Genomic DNA, 18,117 nt, shown 5'->3' with positions numbered 1-18,117 from the left:
ACAGAAAGCAGTTTTTTTCAGAAATACTCTGTTTTCTTACCAGTGGTTGAAGTCCTGTTGTAAAAATAATAAAGGACTATCAGTGTCCTATGTGTGGGAGATGTGCTGAGGTGTAAATACAAGGTGTGCAGCAGCAGAAAGGTACTAGAGCTGGTAGAGAAGAGCAGTGAAGTTTGTAGTTTCTTGAGGAACCTGTGTGGCTATGGGAGTGTAGTTTCATAATAGGAAGAAAAAGAAGAATTTGCTCTCTGCATTGTATTTGTGTCTGTTCTGTAGTTACCCCACATGACTTGCAGGTGAATTTTAATTTTAATGGCTTGAGTAGAACAGGCAATGTACTAGCTATTCCAGAGCATAGGCACATTGCATGGTTTCTATATTTTTATGCATGTTTCCATGGTTATGTTTGTTGGCACTTTTGTCCAGAGGTGTGTGAAGGCTTCTCCTATAACTAAACAGTGAGATTTTGAGAGTTCCTTGGATAGGATGGCAAGGAGAGGTTATGGGAAACATGTTAAGCCTGTCAGCATGGAGTTTTCCTTGTCTTTCCCAAAGGAAGTTCTAGCTTATGTTAGAAGACAGCTGTCTCTTACCCATCCTCCTTGCTGCACAAATGCCTACCTTATAAAGTGTAAAAGAACATGAGCTTTAATGTTTTGCATGGGCAGTGCACAATTAGGAGATGAGGGTGTAGCCTGTGATTAGTATAATGCCATGCCCCAGCAATGTGGCTGGGAAGAATACTGATTCTGATATGAATATTAAGATGTTCTGTTCATCTGCTCATAGCAGTCTGATTTTGGGGAGTGAATATGACACAGAAAAACTAGTGAAACGCATTTAGAATTTGGTCATGCTGTACAGATACAAAGCTGAATAACAGATGTAGTTGTCTCTGCTCAAATGGCTGTGGTCTGTTTCTGGTTGCTTGTCCCTTTATCCCTCAGTCTTAAGGTCTTAAGATGTTACTATGTAATGCTGTAAGACAAGTGACCGAATTTGAAAAAGTAGGTAAAATACTCATCTGAAATGCTCTACATTTTGTGGTTGTTATGGGGGCGTCTTTTTACTTTCTCTTGTAGCATTTCTGTTTCCTCGACACAGTTTCAGAAGTGTTATCTTCAAAAAGTTTTGACTTCTGAGGGATTTTCTCCGAATCTTCTGCTTTTCTGAAGCATTCTTGGGTCTCAGGCCTTCTGGATATTGTGATCTTAGTTCAATAAGCTGTAAATCTCCTCGTTGTTTTTCATGGAATTTATTCATGCTATTGTCTGTGCCATGCACAGCACCTGATGCAGCTGGGTATTTATTCTTCCAAAATCCATTTTTCTGACAGTTGCATTTAGCAAACAATTACTCCTATTACTCATTTTCTGCAGCTGTGAACTGATTTTGAACTGATGCAGTTGTGCTGTTGAAGCAATTATGCTGTTGCCTCTAAGAGCAGAATTGAGGAGCTCAATGAAAGTCCATGAAATTAACAGTAAAGATAAATAGGAGAGATTATTTGCTGAAAGTGAAAATTTTGATACCAGTCACTAATAACTGAATTAGTAAGGATTCAATCTTCCAGTTAATTCAAAATTTATAGTAAGAGGATATGAGTAATTACAGGCTTAAAATTTTCGTATTGATTCTGAAAGCAGTAATATGGCTGTATATGGAAATACAACCAAAGGAAAACATGACTGTTTTTTAAAGATCTAGAAGACTTGGAACAAGACCCTAACTGCAGCGTTATCTAAAAGTTCTGTTGATCCTGTTTTACTAACCCAAGCTAGCTATTTATTGTAGCAAATATTTTTTTTTTTCTATTATTTATAACAGTAACTTCAGCTGGTTTTGGGTAAAGTTTAATTTTGGCACCGAAACAGGGTTGTTAGATTTCCACTGCTTCAGAAGCAACTGAGTTGTAATTATTCAGGTTGATTTTCTCTGAGAGGAAAAGAGAGCTTAGTTCACCTGCACCACTTGTTTATAATTTGTTATCAAGGGCAAACAGATTGAAGTGCTATAGGTAAAAGGTTGTGTGAGAAAACACATGGATTAGTATGTGGAATTTTTTTCATATTGTGTTGATAAATAATTTCAATTTATCTCAACTTATATTGGTCTTGGCTATGTGGCTTAAGAAGTTAACTTGCTGTCAAGTGTTCCTTTACCAGCTGAAGTGTCTGTAGGGAGGGGAGTGAATGCCAGCTTTGCTACACTGCTGCTTTTTGCTACTTGTTCTAAGTCTGATATTGTTGTCAATTGCAACATTAACTGTTTCCTTGTCTCTTATGACAGGAAATTATGTTTCTTGACCTTAGGTACAGGAGCAACAAGGGTTACCTGTGCTGAAGAGGGATGGTTTTGACCTTCAGAACCATCTGAAGAAATCTGTAACTGCAGCTTTGATACTTCAGCTGAATACATCTAACTTTAGATATGAGAGACTTAAGTGTTCTTTGTAAAGAAAGGGCAAAACCAACCTGATCCAACATTGGAGTGCATGGTGTAGGTCACTCCAGCAGCTGAAGAGCTTTCAGGCCAAGATCACTGTTCTGGCCTCTGACTACTGTATAGTCTGTTTACAAGTTGCCTGTGTCCCTTGTTCTGCTTTTTGTATTCTATTAACGGTGTTAAGTATAAACTGTTAATAATAGAATAACCCTTGACTGCCAAAATTGTTCAGCATAAGAGGAGATTGAAATAACCTTTGCGACTGCTTGTGGCTTTTGTGCCAAAATTCAATTTTTAAGGCAGAATCAATCCTCTTGCTGAAAAGGTGCTAGGGGAAATTATTTCTGTAATTTTGGTTAAAATTTTGAAACTTAAAATCTTATTAAATCGTGTAATTTAAGAATGTTCTTAAAATATGCATATATTTTCTATAATGAGCTGAAGAGATAAATTTGAGCTGTTTATTAGGAGTGTCTGACCAATCTCCTGTCATACCACTGGAAGTCATAAAGGGGCTATAACAAGATGATGGCAAAGAAAGGGATAATAGTACTTGTCAGGCTTTTATTTCAGAGCAGATTTAGTTAATCATTCTCAAGATAGCCCAGGTATCCTTTAGCTTTCTTAGCTGGTTTTGTGGTTCCTTAAGGAAAGATCATAAATGCTGTCTTCTAAGTTACAGGAGAGAAAATGAGCTTTGTGGCAGGCTGGTAGGTAGAGTAGTCCTTGGAGCTGCTGTCACCATTAAGACCCCATGCTAGGACAAAGCTTTTAGTTACAGTACTTGTTATTGCATTATTGATAGTTATGCTGTAACTACAATTTTACCCAGTGATGCAGTAGAAAAACTCCCAGCAGCTTTTTGATTCAAGGAAATAAGTACAACTATTAAGACACTTAAAATTACCAGGATAATTTGTATAAAATTGTGCTCAATCTTTAGTTTAAAATATGTTTATGATTTTCATTAAGATGAGAATGGTATTCGCAGGACTGACTTTTGATTACTTTGTGTCCTCAAGAGCTTAAAAATAACCATGTAATATTTTGTACCTTCTTTTTCTGAAACAAATTGGTGGAAGAACATGACCCATTCAACATGTGCAATAGCCTGAAGGGGAACAGGTTCTGTTGAAATGCTTAGTATGAATCAGGACTTGTACCAGTGACTGTTTTGAATGCGCAGGAAGTACTTCACTTCTAAATATTCTAGATGGTGTTTGGATTTCATTTGGGAATGCAGCAACAAATGGGACTTCTCTTACAGCTAGGGCCTCCTTTTCAAAAATACTCAGCTTTTTACATTAGGTTGTCTGTGTAATATAACTGGTTTTAAAAGGGAGCAGGTTGTTTGTACCGATCTTGTATATGTGTTAGTCACTATGTGATTAAATTACTTTTTTTATTATCCAGAACAGACAAGGACCCAGTGAAAACGTGATGGTAGCAGTGGAGTTTTGATACATCAGGAAGCCAGGCCCCGTGTGATAGACAGCAGAGTACACAGAGAGCTTGCCTAGATGAGGAACAGAATGCTGGGTAACCCTATCCTAATTCCTTCTCCTGATGTAGAGAAGTTAATTCTTATTTTAATCTGATCAGCTTTAGGTTGACATAAGGTGAGAGTCTAGGTCAAACTTAATTAAGTTAAATTGAAATAAATAGTTTATATACACACTGATATATAATATTGGAAAGGTTATGAACCTTCCATTTCACTTCCTAAAACAGGTTTTAAACTGGAAATGAGCTCTTTCTTCTCCCCATACTGGGTGAGCCACCTGTGTTTCAGCAAGATGTGGTATCAAATCTTACAGTGGGGGGAATGATGATGGAGGAGAAAGAAGAGAGGACAAAGTAGGTGGTAGGAAATAAAACCTGTGTGCACATAAGTTAAATTGAATGCTTTTAGAGTGTGTAGTCAGTGAAATTGTGACAAACCCTTTCCTGCTAATTGATCAATAAGAGAACAAGTGGATTGTTTATTTTTTCCAGTTACAAGATCTGCATTTTAAAGGGCAAAAAATACTTTAAATGAACACTAGCTGATTATTCTAAACAAAGACCCTCGTATGAAAAGTTCAGTTTCCTAATGAAAGCTTTTCTTGATTTAATAGATTTGAAAAAAAAAGTCTTTCTGAAAAGTTTTTTTGAAGTGTTCTTTCTTTTGCTGGAGTACAAGATCTTAACTTCTAGTTATAATGACTTTTTCCATAGTGAAAGATTTAACAGAGGTGAAAGATAAATGTTCATGACAAGCTTCATTTATTATATGATGACAAAAAAATTGTCTCTTTGCAATGTTATCCTCACCTATGGAGTTTAGTCAATGTGAAGTGTACACTCATTAGGAATTCTTTTGAAATTTGTCATAAAACTGCACATTAACAATCCCTTTTGGGTTTTTTTTTGTTTTTTGTTTTTTTTTTTTTTTTTTTGCTATTCCTGTGAGAGTGCTGTGAGAAAGTATAAAGACCTTATTGTAATTCACCATTATATACACTTCAGCTACTAGATCCCAAAAACCATGGTCACAAATTACTCCCTGCGTTCTTTGTTAAAGGTCATTTTACTGGTATTGATGTAATGAAAAGTCTAAAACTTGCACCTGCATAGGGGTGTCTGGTTCTCTTGGGAAAAGTTATTAGAAATGAACTGTTCAGGGATTAGAATAACAAGGAATGCTGTAACATCAGTAAACACCAGGAGGTTTGCTAGCAAGGTGAACCTTTCCAGGGCCTTACATTCCCAGGTAGGAGAGGATTAGTGTAAGGCAATTTTTGATCGCTCGGTTACCCTATAGACAGCTCCAACTGAGGCTTGCCAGGACCAGCTGGAGACAGTGCAGAAACTCATGTTGCATGGTGTCAATCAGTGGCATTTCCAGCAGTGCATGAAATGGATCTCTTCAACCTGAGTAATTCATGAATAATTCGTCCTCTAGGAAATGCAACAACTAAGACATGAACAAAAAAGAGTAATTCAGATTTTTGAATGAAGACTGTTTCTTTCGAGAATTACATCTACCTAACTTGTGAGTAGAAAGAGCCTTAAATAATAGCATATTGTTTACATTTTAATGTACAGTGTATTGTCTTGAAGCAATGTCACAGGTGCAATAACAGAATATAAGTATTAAAGAATGTGAAAGCATGTCCCTAAATTTGCTTTGAAAAGGAGGGTTCCCGTTTTTGTCTTCTTTTAGTATTCAGAATGGGGTATTTTAGGTATTCCAGCTCCTGCATAGGCATTTGCATATGCCAGCAAAACATCACATTTAAGCATCTGAGTTGAAATTACATGTTTCCTGCAAAGAAATACAGGAAATTTAAATTTTCATAGTGTGTGTGGATGACACCACCGCCTCAGGTCATGAAGTTAGTGTCTTTGAGGATACTTTTTCTTTTAAAATTACAATGGGCTGCAAGGATGCTGTACAAAAGAACAAAGCTATTCAATGACATACCAGGGCTGCAGAATGGCCACTATATTCTGTAAAATGTGAAAGAGTTGAGGAAAAGTTCCAAAGTTAAATCTTTGAGTAGAGTGAATTCCATTATTGGTAAAGCATGCTTTTAATCCTATATTAAGCATCTTTTGAAATGTCTACTAAGTTTTTTTAGTAGTTAATTTGTTGCTGTTCTGGAAAGGCATAGGCTTAACATTCTTTTACTTTAGCTTTCTTTTTCTGCTCAGGGAACACCAGACATTAGTGAAATGTCAATGGCTTGCAGTTAAATTCTCTTTCCATATCTAATTAAACTTGAATGGTTAGTGAGGTTAGAGAGATTAAATAAAAAGAGCACAGTTCACTTTTTCAAGTGGTGTTCTTACATTTGCTAATGCAATTTTATTCATTCATAAGCATATCTGGTTCTTCTGAAGTACAACTTTGAGGGTTTTGTTTTTAAACAATGGGAGAGAAAAATTGGTGGGAGTTTATTTAGGTGCTATTCAATCGAGTTATATCTTCCTCAAGAACACTGTACCTCAGACTGGTTAGGTCAGCCTATAGAAGTAAAGATGCTTGTGTCTGCTACTCTCCTGTATAACATGTGGGTTTTTAATAACCCTTTAGATTGTACTCAAATAGACTAATGTCAGATAGAGAAAACTGATGGGAAGATTTGTAACTAAAATGAGCATTTGTATTACCAGGCAGCAAGACAAAAAAGGAGTCTGAGCAGAACATGTAAAACAACTAAGACAGGAAGCTGGCAAGGCTTTAATAGACAAGCATTCACATGTGATACAATTTGATTGCATAATTACCAGGTTTTTATTGTATCAACTGCTGCAATCCAACTATGTTGCAGCAGACTTGTTCTAATTTCTTACAACATCTAAGAATTGCAAAAGAAGGACCTAATTCTTTCAGCCTGCTGCAGAATTAAATACAGATTCCTTCTAGTAGGCCCTCAGTTTGTCCTCTAGGTGCACTGTGGAGATCTGAATGTAGCTGGAGAGAATTATTCCCTTAAAGATGACACTAAATTGAGCGGGAATGTTGATCTGCCTAAGGGTAGAAAGGCTCTACAGAGGGACTTGGACAAGCTGGATCAGTGGGCAGAGGCCAATTGTATGAGGTGCAACAAAGCCAAGTACCAGGTTCTGCACTTGTGTCCTAACAGCCCCATGCAAGACTAGAGGCTTGGGGAAAAGAGTGGCTGGAAAGTGCCCAGAGGAAAAGGACCCAGGGGTGCTGCTTGACAGCAGCTGAATATGAGCTGGCATGTGCTCAGGTGGCCAAGATTAGCATCCTGGCTTGTACCAGCAATAGTGTGGCCAGCAGGACTAGGGAGTGATTGTCCCCCTGTACTTGGCACTGGTGAGGCTGTACCTCAAGTACTGTTTCAGTTTTGGGCCCTTTACTGCAAGGAGGACATTGAGGTGCTGGAGCATGTCCAGAGAAGGGCAAGGAAGCTGGTGAGGGCTCTGGAGCACAAGCCTTATAAGGAGCATCTGAAGGAACTGGGGTTGTTCATCCTGGAGAAAAGGAGGTTGAAGAGAGACCTTCTTACTCTCTATAGCTACCTGCCTCTTTTAGTGAGTCTTTTGTAAAACATAAAACTGCTTAAATTGGGAATTGGATGCCAAACCACTCTGAGTTTGCTGTAGAAAAATTGTCAGCCTTATGTGACTTCTATCTTGCTCGAAGAACTGGTACAATGTGCTTTTCCTTACTGTCTGGTTTGGATCTAGCTTTCTTTGGGTATTCTCACTGCTTTGTTACTTTAATGAGAAAGGAGCTACTTCATCTAGCTTGTCTGTGGACTGGAATAAGGCATTTATATTATCAGGTAGGTTGGCTCAGGAAAGCAATATATTGTGAGATCTCCTATCAGAAGTGGGACAAGAGGTTATATTTGGCATTCTGAAGTCTCCCTGAAAATACACTTCATTGCTTGTGCCCTTTGGCAGATTAGAAAATGGCTGAGAAATAAGAATCTGACCCTTCCTCCTAAGTGCTATGTTTTTTCAAGTAATTTTTGGATTAATTTGTTTTTCCTCTTAGGATTTAAGAACTATTTGCATACCTGTACAGTTCTTTTTATATTTTACTTGTGATCATGGTGTAATGATGCAGTTCTGTTCCAGCTGTGATGCCTGCCAGTCCCCTGAGAATGTGATCTAGAGCCTCTCAGAACCAAATCTAAGAGGTTTTGTAGTGGTTGTCAGCTCCTGCATAATTTTCCCCAGTCACACAGGTGCACTGCGTTGGAACTAATGATAACTTGGAACAGTGTTTGAAACAAAGATATTTCACTAATCTGAAAATCAAATTAACTGCTTAATAACAAAGTAGGTTCTGTAACATTGTAGATTGGCAAGAGTTGTCTGCTGTTTTACACTAAGTTCCAGTCCCAAAACCACAGCAGCAGCAATGAAGTCTCTGAAGAAATAATTGACAGGTATCATAGATGATGTGGCTTTCAGCTGAGTGCCTACAGATACATGTGGGACAATCCCCTAATGGCAGTGCATGAAAGGCAAAGAATAAAGCATTTTTATATAGATCTATAGTGTGTTTGAATTAGCAGGATTTATGCCTTTAGCTCTTAATGGATGTGAGAATTTTCTTCATGTTCTAACTTTCTGTGTGAGATTTTACTTCAGATTTGACCAAGTGGCAGAAGCATTTTTGCAAAGTATCAGGAAGACTTAAAATGAATAAAGGCTGTGATATTTGTGCCACACTTGAAGGGGGTAACTTCGTGAAGTGCATTTGTGGTTGTCTATAATTTTGGAATGGAACCACATTATAGAACTAAATTCACGTCTGCTGCTGTACCTTCAGTGTTACTGTTCCATTCCTTTGCTGAATAAAATTTTTAATAATGCTTTTAGGGGATATATTGCCTGTATAAGCATACTGCAAGGACCACTTAGCTCCTTTGTAATGGGGAGGGGAGGAATGGAGCTGGTTCAAGTTGGGATATGAAAGTTATTTTCTTATATTTTGTGAAGGGTCATAGTGCATACAGGGGAGCAGTTAATGATGGATAATGTTTACCGTCTTCTCTTGCACTTTGCTTTTTGATTGCATGAGTTCTCTGAGGAGAGTCATTACTTTCATGGCAAACATCAGAAGTACAGTTCTATACAGAGGTAGTGAGTTAGTAAATAAAAGCTAATAAAAATGTAGCTCTTGGAAGCAAAGAGGTACCACTGAAAAGGCTAACTGGGGTTGTTACACTGCCAGCAGCCTCCCGGGAGCTCTGCTCCCTTCTGGTCTCAGCACTTATCCTTTTAGATTCTGGATGAGCAGTGGACAGTGATGTGAGCAAACTAGCCCGAGGAAAACCCAGGCTAGTCCAGTTTTCTTTGTACAAAGAAGTAATGCATAGTAATGTCTAAGATTTGTTGCAAGTGCTGGGCTGCAATTAGAAATTTTTCTTAAGAGGACAGGAAAAAAGCATTGCTAGGATTTTGTTAAGCATATGAGAACTTTTGTTGTTTTTTTGTGTTTGTAAGTTAAGTCATTAGGGAAGGGCACTCTTATTCTGAAGCACTAACATGAGGTAGTGGTGCTAGAGTCATTAAAAATGAGAAAAGAGGGAGAAATTAAGGGAAAAAAAAGTCTTCCTCAGCTTTAAATGCAGAATACCTGTCCTAAAATGAACTGGAAGAATGTAGAAAGTATTGATACTAAATTTGAGGAGGTAGTAAGTAGAACTAAAGTGATAAATTAAGAAATATCAGGTTTGGAGGGGTGTTGAAAAGCTGGTAAGGACAAACAATTTCACAACTGGGAACATGGAAATCTATTTCTCCCAGTAAAAGAGGAGGAAATTTGACATCACACAGTGCATATCTAAACAGTTCTTGTTTGCATCAAAGAACATGGCATGAGGTGAAAAGAAAAGCCTAATTGAATACTGCAATTCTATTTAAAGTTAAAAAAAAGAAAAAAAAAAAAAAAAAAAGAAAAGAAAAAAAGGAAAAACCCCTTGGAATTTACATTTGAGGCATGACTCTGTTCAGGAATTTTTCTTTAATGAACCAAATTTCAATTCCTGTTGACCTTAGCCTGTGGCAAGTTACAGATTACAATAACTTATTACTGTACAGGGGGTGAGACCTAAGATTCTGGTCCTAAAACATGTAATAGATGTACAGGTCCCCAAGCAGCATGATCTGTTCTGAAAATTCCTTTATGTGGATCAAGGTGAACTTCTGAAATGAATCACTAGAAGGAGATTGCTTACTGTACTTCCACATGTAACAAGATCTTTCTCCATGCCAAATATTTTCCCTTGGGTGAACGCAGTGGGAAAGGTGTGCTTCAGAAGCACACCCAGTGCCTTCAGCCATTGCTGAGTGCTCTGCCTCTCGGGCTTTAGCAAATGTTAGTCTGAATTCAGGTCTAAATTCAAGTCCTGTGGAATAAGTGAGATTTGATTTCTGCTTCTCAGTCTTGTTTCACTCATTAGATGTCTCCTATCAGATATTTCCCATTTGCTGATCTAGATGTAATCTCTGCATGTGTGTATTCAGTGTCTATATTAGCAAGTATTGCAGTTAGTTACATCTGTGATACTTGCAAGCACCTTACTTTATTTTTCCTGCCATTTGCAAGCTCTGCTGGAGGGCACTGGCTCTTGAAGATACTGAACAAAGTTTTCAATGTATCTTTTCCTTAGTTCCAGCTTTTAAAGTGTATTTTGTTACGGATAGCTTCCTGCATTAGAAGAAACTGATTTTGTGCATATGTAGAGTTTTTACATTGTACTCCTGTGCCTCTCCCTCAGATCCCTAGGTTTATCCCATCACAAATGCAGAGGGTAAAGCTTTTGCTAGCAATAGCAATGGGGTTTTTTTTTTCCTTTTTTGTGCTAGAAGATGCTAAATATTAAGGTTTTCATAGTTAAATTATTTAGAATGATAAGTAAAGGGGAACTGAAAGTACAGGTGTTCTTCTGATATGTGTGGGAAATTTTTAAGAGGAGGCTGGCTTTGTAAAGCACAGCTGTTGACTATTGTTTTCCAAAACCAGAAGGAGAGCTTACCTAATGAGGTATAAATCATGGAAGAGGGAGTAATTGACAGGAATATGCAAAGCTGTTAAGGTAAGGAGTCCAAGCCAGTAACATGAGCTAATTTGTACTTGCCTTCCCCTCAAAAAAAAAAAAAAAAAAAAAACCTATTAACAATGGAGCTTAAAAGGCTGGGATATTTTTGCCCATCAAAACCTCTCCAAATAATTTAGTTAATATTTTCAGTTAAAGGAAGACCTTTGCTGTGGATGATTGCACCAGCCTGCTGGGCATTTCTCTTGATGCCAGGATTCCAAATGCAGCCCTGCTGTACATCCAGACCTGCTGCTGTGTTACAGGGAGGATGTGGGCAATGATATTTTTCTAAGCAAAGCAGTGAACAGTTCATACTTCCAGACCAGAATGCCAGATGTCTATGCATAGTATGTAAAAGGAAATAAAATTTAAGAGAAATGATATTAGGGGAGAGGGAGAGACTCTGACTTCTTCCCTGAGCTATGCAGAGACCATCTGTTACTGGGACATGTAAAAAAGCCATAGGTAATTTCTGTTGTGCAACACGAATTCATGTGAAAACAAATGGGCCACCACATGCTACACTTTTTGGCATGTATGGGGATGTTTGGTAGTAGCAGTATTGTGAACCTGGCTGGGTTGTTGCAGAAGATTCACTTGCAGTTTTTTTCCTGGTAGTTGTTTATCTTTAAATGACCTCATTTAAAGGTGTTCAGTTAATACTAGCATAAGATATGATCACCATAATTGTTTCCAAATATCAATAACATGTGGTGAACAAAGCTTTGTTAGATATGGGCTTTATTTTTCTTTGTTTGCTTCCTTGTGGAATTAAGAGTAAACATAAATGAAGTTCATTATTTCAGAATCAATATTACTGTGTACTATGTTAAGAGAATAAATAGTATGTCTGCTAGGGTTTGGATGAGAGTCAAGCATGAGGTGTCGGAACAAACATCAGGAATTCTGTGTGTGTGTGTGTGTGTGTGTGTGTGCAACACTGAAAAATGTTTAGGTGAAACCTGAAACTGGTATTTTGACACCTTCAGTAATTATTAGGCTTAAAATCCATTTTCACAGCTGCATGGTTGTCATGGGCAAATTAAGGTCAGCTTGCTAATTCTGTTTGGATTTTAATAGCCTAGTCCATAAATAGTTCTGAAAACATCTTTAGTCTCCTGGAAAAAAAAGATGTTTCATGGTCAAATCTGAGATGGAGCATAATTTTAGAAGTAGGTGAGAGATCCTCCTATACCAAAAAATATTGCTTGGCACTTTTATTCCATGAGTATCATTGAGGCTGCAAATTCTGTTGAAACACGCTAAGAAAAATTAACTCACAAAACAAGTCATATTGGGAGTATGATTAGTTCCCAGTCACAGAATTTATACTGGAGACACTGCAGAGCAGTTCTTCGAAGAAATTGGTATTAGAAAAGGGATAAAACCTCAATTATATGGATAGGAAGTGTAGAAAATTATGAATTCTCACTTAAGAGGATAGGAAAGTGCAGTTTCATTAATTATTGTATGAAAGTAAACATTTGTGTGTGTTTTATTTGTCCCTTCATAATTAATTTCATCGTAGAGTTCATAGCAAAAAGGTATTTTGGGGAAAATATAAAATGTGTTTGCAAAATTATAAAAGGACTAAAAAAGTTGCATAAATTGATGTACTTTCCTAAAGCTTCATTTATAGAAAAACTTAGCAATTAACACTTGATAGATTTCTTGAGGCAAAAAGGCTGGGGAATGCATTAAGGAAAAGTCACTTTGAACATTCCCTAAACCTATTTAAGTAAGATAATGTACTTGCTAATTAATGGTATTTTGAACTGTAAGTATGTTATAGGCTTGGAAAAAAAAAACAAAACAAAAAACTTTGCATATTTGCATACTGATTAAAAAACAAAAAGTTAGTTAACAGTTGAGATGGCTTTATGATGGGATGATTTAATATTTTTACAGTTGAAATATACCAGGGAATTAGATGTGAGAAACACTTTAGTTCTCTTGGATTAAAGGCGATTGTTGTGGAAGCTGGGAAAAAAACCATCTCTTACAGCAGTAGGTTCTGGTTTAGATTTAGGTCTTATATTCTGTACCTTATCACTTATAGCATTTGGATACTGGGCTCTGGCTGCAATGGCTATTATTGAACCACAGAAATTTGAAATCAGTGAACTGAAAACAAAATCTTTTGAAAACCCTAAATTCAGTACTGTTATAATTGTATCTCAAGTGAGGCAAGACTTGTATTCCATTATCTCCAGAGTGGGAAAACTTGCATCGTTTGGGATTTCCTCAGGTGATCAACAATGGCAGAAATTGGATTACACTCATTAGAAAAAATTGTCTTTTTTGTATTCCTCGTCCTTAGAGGGCTTAGTCATTGAGCTGGCTTTAGTTGAAACAACACAATTAGATTGCTTTTGATTTGCCCCTGCAAATTTATCACTGTCTTTATCTCATTTGCAATATTCTGTCCCTGAATGTACACATGAAAAAAAGCTTTCCACACAGAATGTGAGATGTTAGCTTGGATTTTCATGGAAAAGGTACAAGTAAAGCCCTTTTTTTCCCCATAAGGTTCTCTAAGTTAGTCTTTTTTTCTGCCTAATTAAGTTTATTAATATTAAAGACTGCGTACTGACAGTTACTTCAGGTGGTCTTAACTTTATTATGTATCTTGGGACCCACAGGAGATTTACATTGTCACGAATGATCTGTCAGTGTAAAGCGAGGGAACTGAAGTGTTATATTTGTCTCATTCTTAATAAAACAAGTTTATTATATCTGGTCCGTAAGCCAGACATAAAAGAAACATCTGAAACTAGATCTGTTTCTAGTGATACAGAAATGAACAAATGAGGGGCAAAAATAATACCAAGTAGATCTACCTTAGTTTTCTTCTGGCTTTTTGCCATTTCTTCTGGGAAGACGATAAGCTGGACAAGACAGCTCTGCTTTCTGGTCTCCTCTGAGAGGCCCAGGAGCAGCTGATGCAGGCTGGGGAGGATGCTCATTTCTGCAGCAGCATCTGGCTCCGTAGACCCCCAGCTGTGCTGCCCTGGGGGGGCTGTGGCTTTTGTTGCTGCTGTTACTGCAGCTTGTGCAGTTATGTCTGCAGGATCTCTGAATGAGTCAGGGTGAAGCTGTGACAGCACTGAACTCAGATTGGATAACTGCCTGAACATGCACTTGGACTGTTCAACTGATTCTTGCAACTAAGATGACCTTTCAGTTTGTGAACTGTATTTAGTACCTTAAAGCTGCTTTAGGTGTTTTTAGGGACAAGACTATTACCCAACATGTAGTGAGTTTCTCCTGTCCTTCTGCTGCCATTATCCCTTGGCCCAATTATTCTATTTGTCTGCACCATGCAGACATCTTGGATGCTGTGGGGCATCTCAGGGAGCACTGGATGCCCACTGTGACATTGTTCCATCAAGCTGCAGGTGACTGTTCTGAAGTGAGGTTGGGAATTTCCACTTGAACAGAAATCACTGCAGTGACACCAGCTGCAGACATACACTGCAATTACCCACTCCATGTGCTGGTTGCAATGCAGAGTACAGTTTAATTGCATCTCTTAGTTTTAATTATTATTCACGTACTATGTAAGAGCATGTATTCATGCAACATATTTCTCTAAATTCTATCTGAAAAATTAATACACAGCATATGAAAGATTTGTATTGCAGAATATTTTCTAAGATAACATAGAGTAATTAGGTTTTCAATCTTTCTAAAACAGAAAAATAAAAATTAAATGTATTAAGTAGCTGATCTTTTAAGTACAGACCGCTGTGCAGTACTTCATAAATATTTTTTAAGATTGAGTTTTGTTTGCAGTTCTCAATTGGCTTTTATTTACTTCCCTGGAAGGAGAAAGGGAGGGTTGCTCATTTTCTTTTATTCAGCTTGGACAAAAGCCAGAGATGGTGAGCAAGATTATTGAAAGCCCTTTCTGTCTCTAAACTGAGAATGGACATTTAATGGCTAGTGAGCTGCATCAAGTGCCTCTCATATTATTGGAGGTAAAAAAATCTCTAAGAACAATTCACTACCTCCCTGTTGTTTTCTCAGTCCCCAAAGGATAACATGATTCCTTTCTAGAGTCCAGTCTCGTAACTTCCAATGTGCTGCTTTGCCTTCTATTCCGTGAGTCTCCTCCCTAGCAAGGATGGCATTGATGTTGACCCGAGGTGCTGAGCTGACAGTAGAGCATGAGCAGGGAAAGCTTGGATTTTTTTCTGTAGTTGGTGGATAATATATAAAGGAGCAGGTGTTGTGCTGGGTTACTTGTGTTTCTTCCCAGTAATCCCAGACTCTCTTTACTCTTGGTAAGGTTGCTTTGTTCTCTGATAGGCAGTAGTCCGTCAGCTGCTAATGCCTTAAAGGTAATGTGAAGTATCTTTGTTATCTTCTTTTTTCTTGGCTTAGGGTGTGGATCTGCTAACCTATTTGTATACGCTCTAAAAGACATTGTTTATTTTCTTAGGCAAAAAGTGTATATTGGAAAAGCTGAGATCTACTTTTACCCATGTTTCTATAAATTGCAATGCCCACTATATGAAACTGAAATGCCATGTTTTATGAAAAGGTTAATGTCAGTCACGTAAGAACTGGTAGTAAGGTGGACAAGAACATTAGAGGGTCTTTAGCACGTGACTGCTTTTCTGGGGGTGTCAGATTTGACAAAACTAGAAGGCTCATTCTGGTTGCTGAAATAGCACTTAGTCTGCCTGCATTCTTTTAAGCTTGCTTCTGTAACGAGATAAGGATCTTAAGTATAGGTGCTTGTATCTATATTTGTCTCTAATAAAAATTTTAACTACAGTGAAGTGTAATTCAGTGTATAGTGTATACTTCTTACTTTTTACAACTTGTGGGAGTTGCAGCTGCTGTTTCAGTCATAGCTGAATTAAACATACCCTGTCTTCATATCAAAACAATTTATTCCTTTATGCAAACTATAAAAGTCAAATGAGATCTTAACAACCAAAGTGCCAAATATTGCAGTTTTGTTGTGGGTGTTCAGACCAATAATTGTGTTCAGCTGTATAACTGCAGTGGAATATTTCTAGTAATTTCCAGTCCAAATTCTATGTAGGCACTGTATGTAGCCATGTTGATATGCCCTTCTGCTCCCTAAAAAAAAACAAAAGCAGAAATATCTTTTTCCTTCATGTGCAAGTGATTTTGTCCATTTGAGACAGCTATAACCACTTCTGTATTATTCAAAGTGTTTAATGCAAATTTTCTACTTCACAGAATTTTTTTTATACCTCTAATGCTAGCAACACATGTAAGCCCTCCTTTAATTAACTTTGATGGATAATCCCTTGGTGTTCTATCATTTTGTAGTCTTCATCCTTCATAAAGTAAACCTATTTCATTTTCTATGATGAAGCTCAATAGGTTTCAAAGAAAGGAGAGAATTAAATAAGGACATTGGCAAAGATTGTCTCCCTTTGATTTTTCCACAGCCACATGTAGGATTTTCAGAATTTGTTCATTGCTGCATCACTACTTTTCCTGATCACCTCAGTGGTTACTAATTCCAGTCAAAATAGACTTAGGGTGACAGTAGGCTCTGCTGAAAGGATCCACTGTGCTTTTGTGAGTTCAAGAATGACTGGGTAGCTGAAGGTAAATGAGTTGTACTACTATTAGATCTCTACAGTACTTGTTTCCGTGGCTGCATAACAGTTTTGTGCTAATTATTAGTTATGGGGCATGGTTTCATCTTCCAGGAAACATTGGTTTCTGTTTGTTCATTTTGTCATTTTTCATAATGCTTCTGCTTCAGATCTTTTTAAGTTATCTAGCTGGAAAATTAGGGGTATTTGACTTCTCTCTTCTGTTTATATCATGTGAACTTTTCCTTTGGATGCTGTTGTTCTTCTTACTGGCTTGCCTATACGTTGTCTTCTCAAGATAGATTCTTTTAATTTTCCTGTTGTTTGTCTTTTCTTTTTAAATCAGAAAATTCTACTGAGTAAATGATCTCTACTGATATCTATGTGTAACCAGAGCATTTCTTTTTTTATTGCTAGTTTTATTACATTGAAAATAGTTAAGGTTGTAATCCTCTTATCTGGAGGTCTTTTTTTGTTTTGTGGGTTTTTTGTGTTTTGGGTTTGTTTTTTTTTTTTTTGTATAGGTGTTATTCTACAGATTCCAAAAATACACTTTAAAGAATGAATGGTATGTTGACACAGACATTTTTGTAGGCAGAGCAAGAATAGTTAAGTCTGGCAAAATGTTTATTCTTAGCACTGCCTCTTTGCTGCACACCTGTTCAGAGAGTAAGTGTAAATCAGAAGTGTCCCTTGGGTAGGCATGTCAACTAAATCAGTGCATACTCCGTGTCCTGAGGATTATTTCAGTCAAATCTGAGTTTTCATTCCAAATTAGAATTCTTACCCTTTTATCTGGTCTAGAGGAGGCTGTTATATGACCTCATATGCTTTATTTATAGGCATGCTGGAGAAGTATTTTTCTTAATGTATTTTCTCCAAAAAGAAAAAAAATAATTGAAATGCTGTGTGGAGAGGATGGAAAAGGGGAAAGTATCCAATATGGTATTTTTTTTCTGCTTAGGGAAAAATAGAATGCTAGAGAAAACAACTCTTATCCCACCTTAAAATAACACTTTTTGCTAAAGAATAATAGACTATTATGCTCTTAATTGCATTTGAGGCCTTTTATTTGTTTTACACTTTTATCATCTGAATTTAAATGCGTTATCTCTCTTGGTAACTATATTATCCTTCTTTTATTTAAAATTTTATAAGCCAAGAGCTCTCTAAGTGTTACTGTGTGAGGAGCATTTCCTACATGGTGCTCTGTTAAGAACCTATTTTTATTATCAGTGGTGGTACTGAACATAGATTATGAGTTCTTCTATTAGCATAACTAGTCTTCCGTACTCCTATTTTCCTCTATGACTTTCTAATGTGTTAGTGAATGTTCCAACTTCCCTTCCTTTTTTTATTCACCTTTATCTGAAAGAACAGATAAAAAAACCCCACTGTAGTAATTTTCAAATCAGCCTTTCTATTATCAGTTAACTTCTCCTAAAGACTTCCTAACCTGGTCCAGTCCCAGAGATCATGAGGACTATTAAACAGAAATAGGAACATTGAACATA

At 37.1% G+C, this 18,117-nt stretch overlaps 1 protein-coding gene across 8 annotated transcripts in view; it reads left to right on the top strand.

Moving 5' to 3' along the window:
• The window catches only part of CLSTN2 (calsyntenin 2), a 299,047-nt gene that overhangs the window by 18,291 nt on the left and 262,639 nt on the right, over positions 1-18,117 (top strand). The window contains exon 1 of one of the 8 annotated variants that reach the window (XM_071751845.1): positions 3,863-3,984. The exons of the other annotated variants lie outside the window; for them this stretch is intronic. Within the exon in view, the coding sequence (XP_071607946.1) occupies positions 3,966-3,984 (19 nt within the window). The 5' untranslated portion in view covers positions 3,863-3,965. Of the gene's footprint in view, positions 1-3,862; positions 3,985-18,117 lie in introns of those variants that run through there. 8 annotated transcript variants of the gene reach the window in all.

Source organism: Heliangelus exortis, chromosome 9 (genome assembly GCF_036169615.1).
Source record: "Heliangelus exortis chromosome 9, bHelExo1.hap1, whole genome shotgun sequence".
Taxonomy (NCBI): domain Eukaryota; kingdom Metazoa; phylum Chordata; class Aves; order Apodiformes; family Trochilidae; genus Heliangelus; species Heliangelus exortis.
The sequence above is the reverse complement of the archived record's forward strand: the minus strand, read 5'-3'. Positions and strand labels throughout refer to the sequence as shown.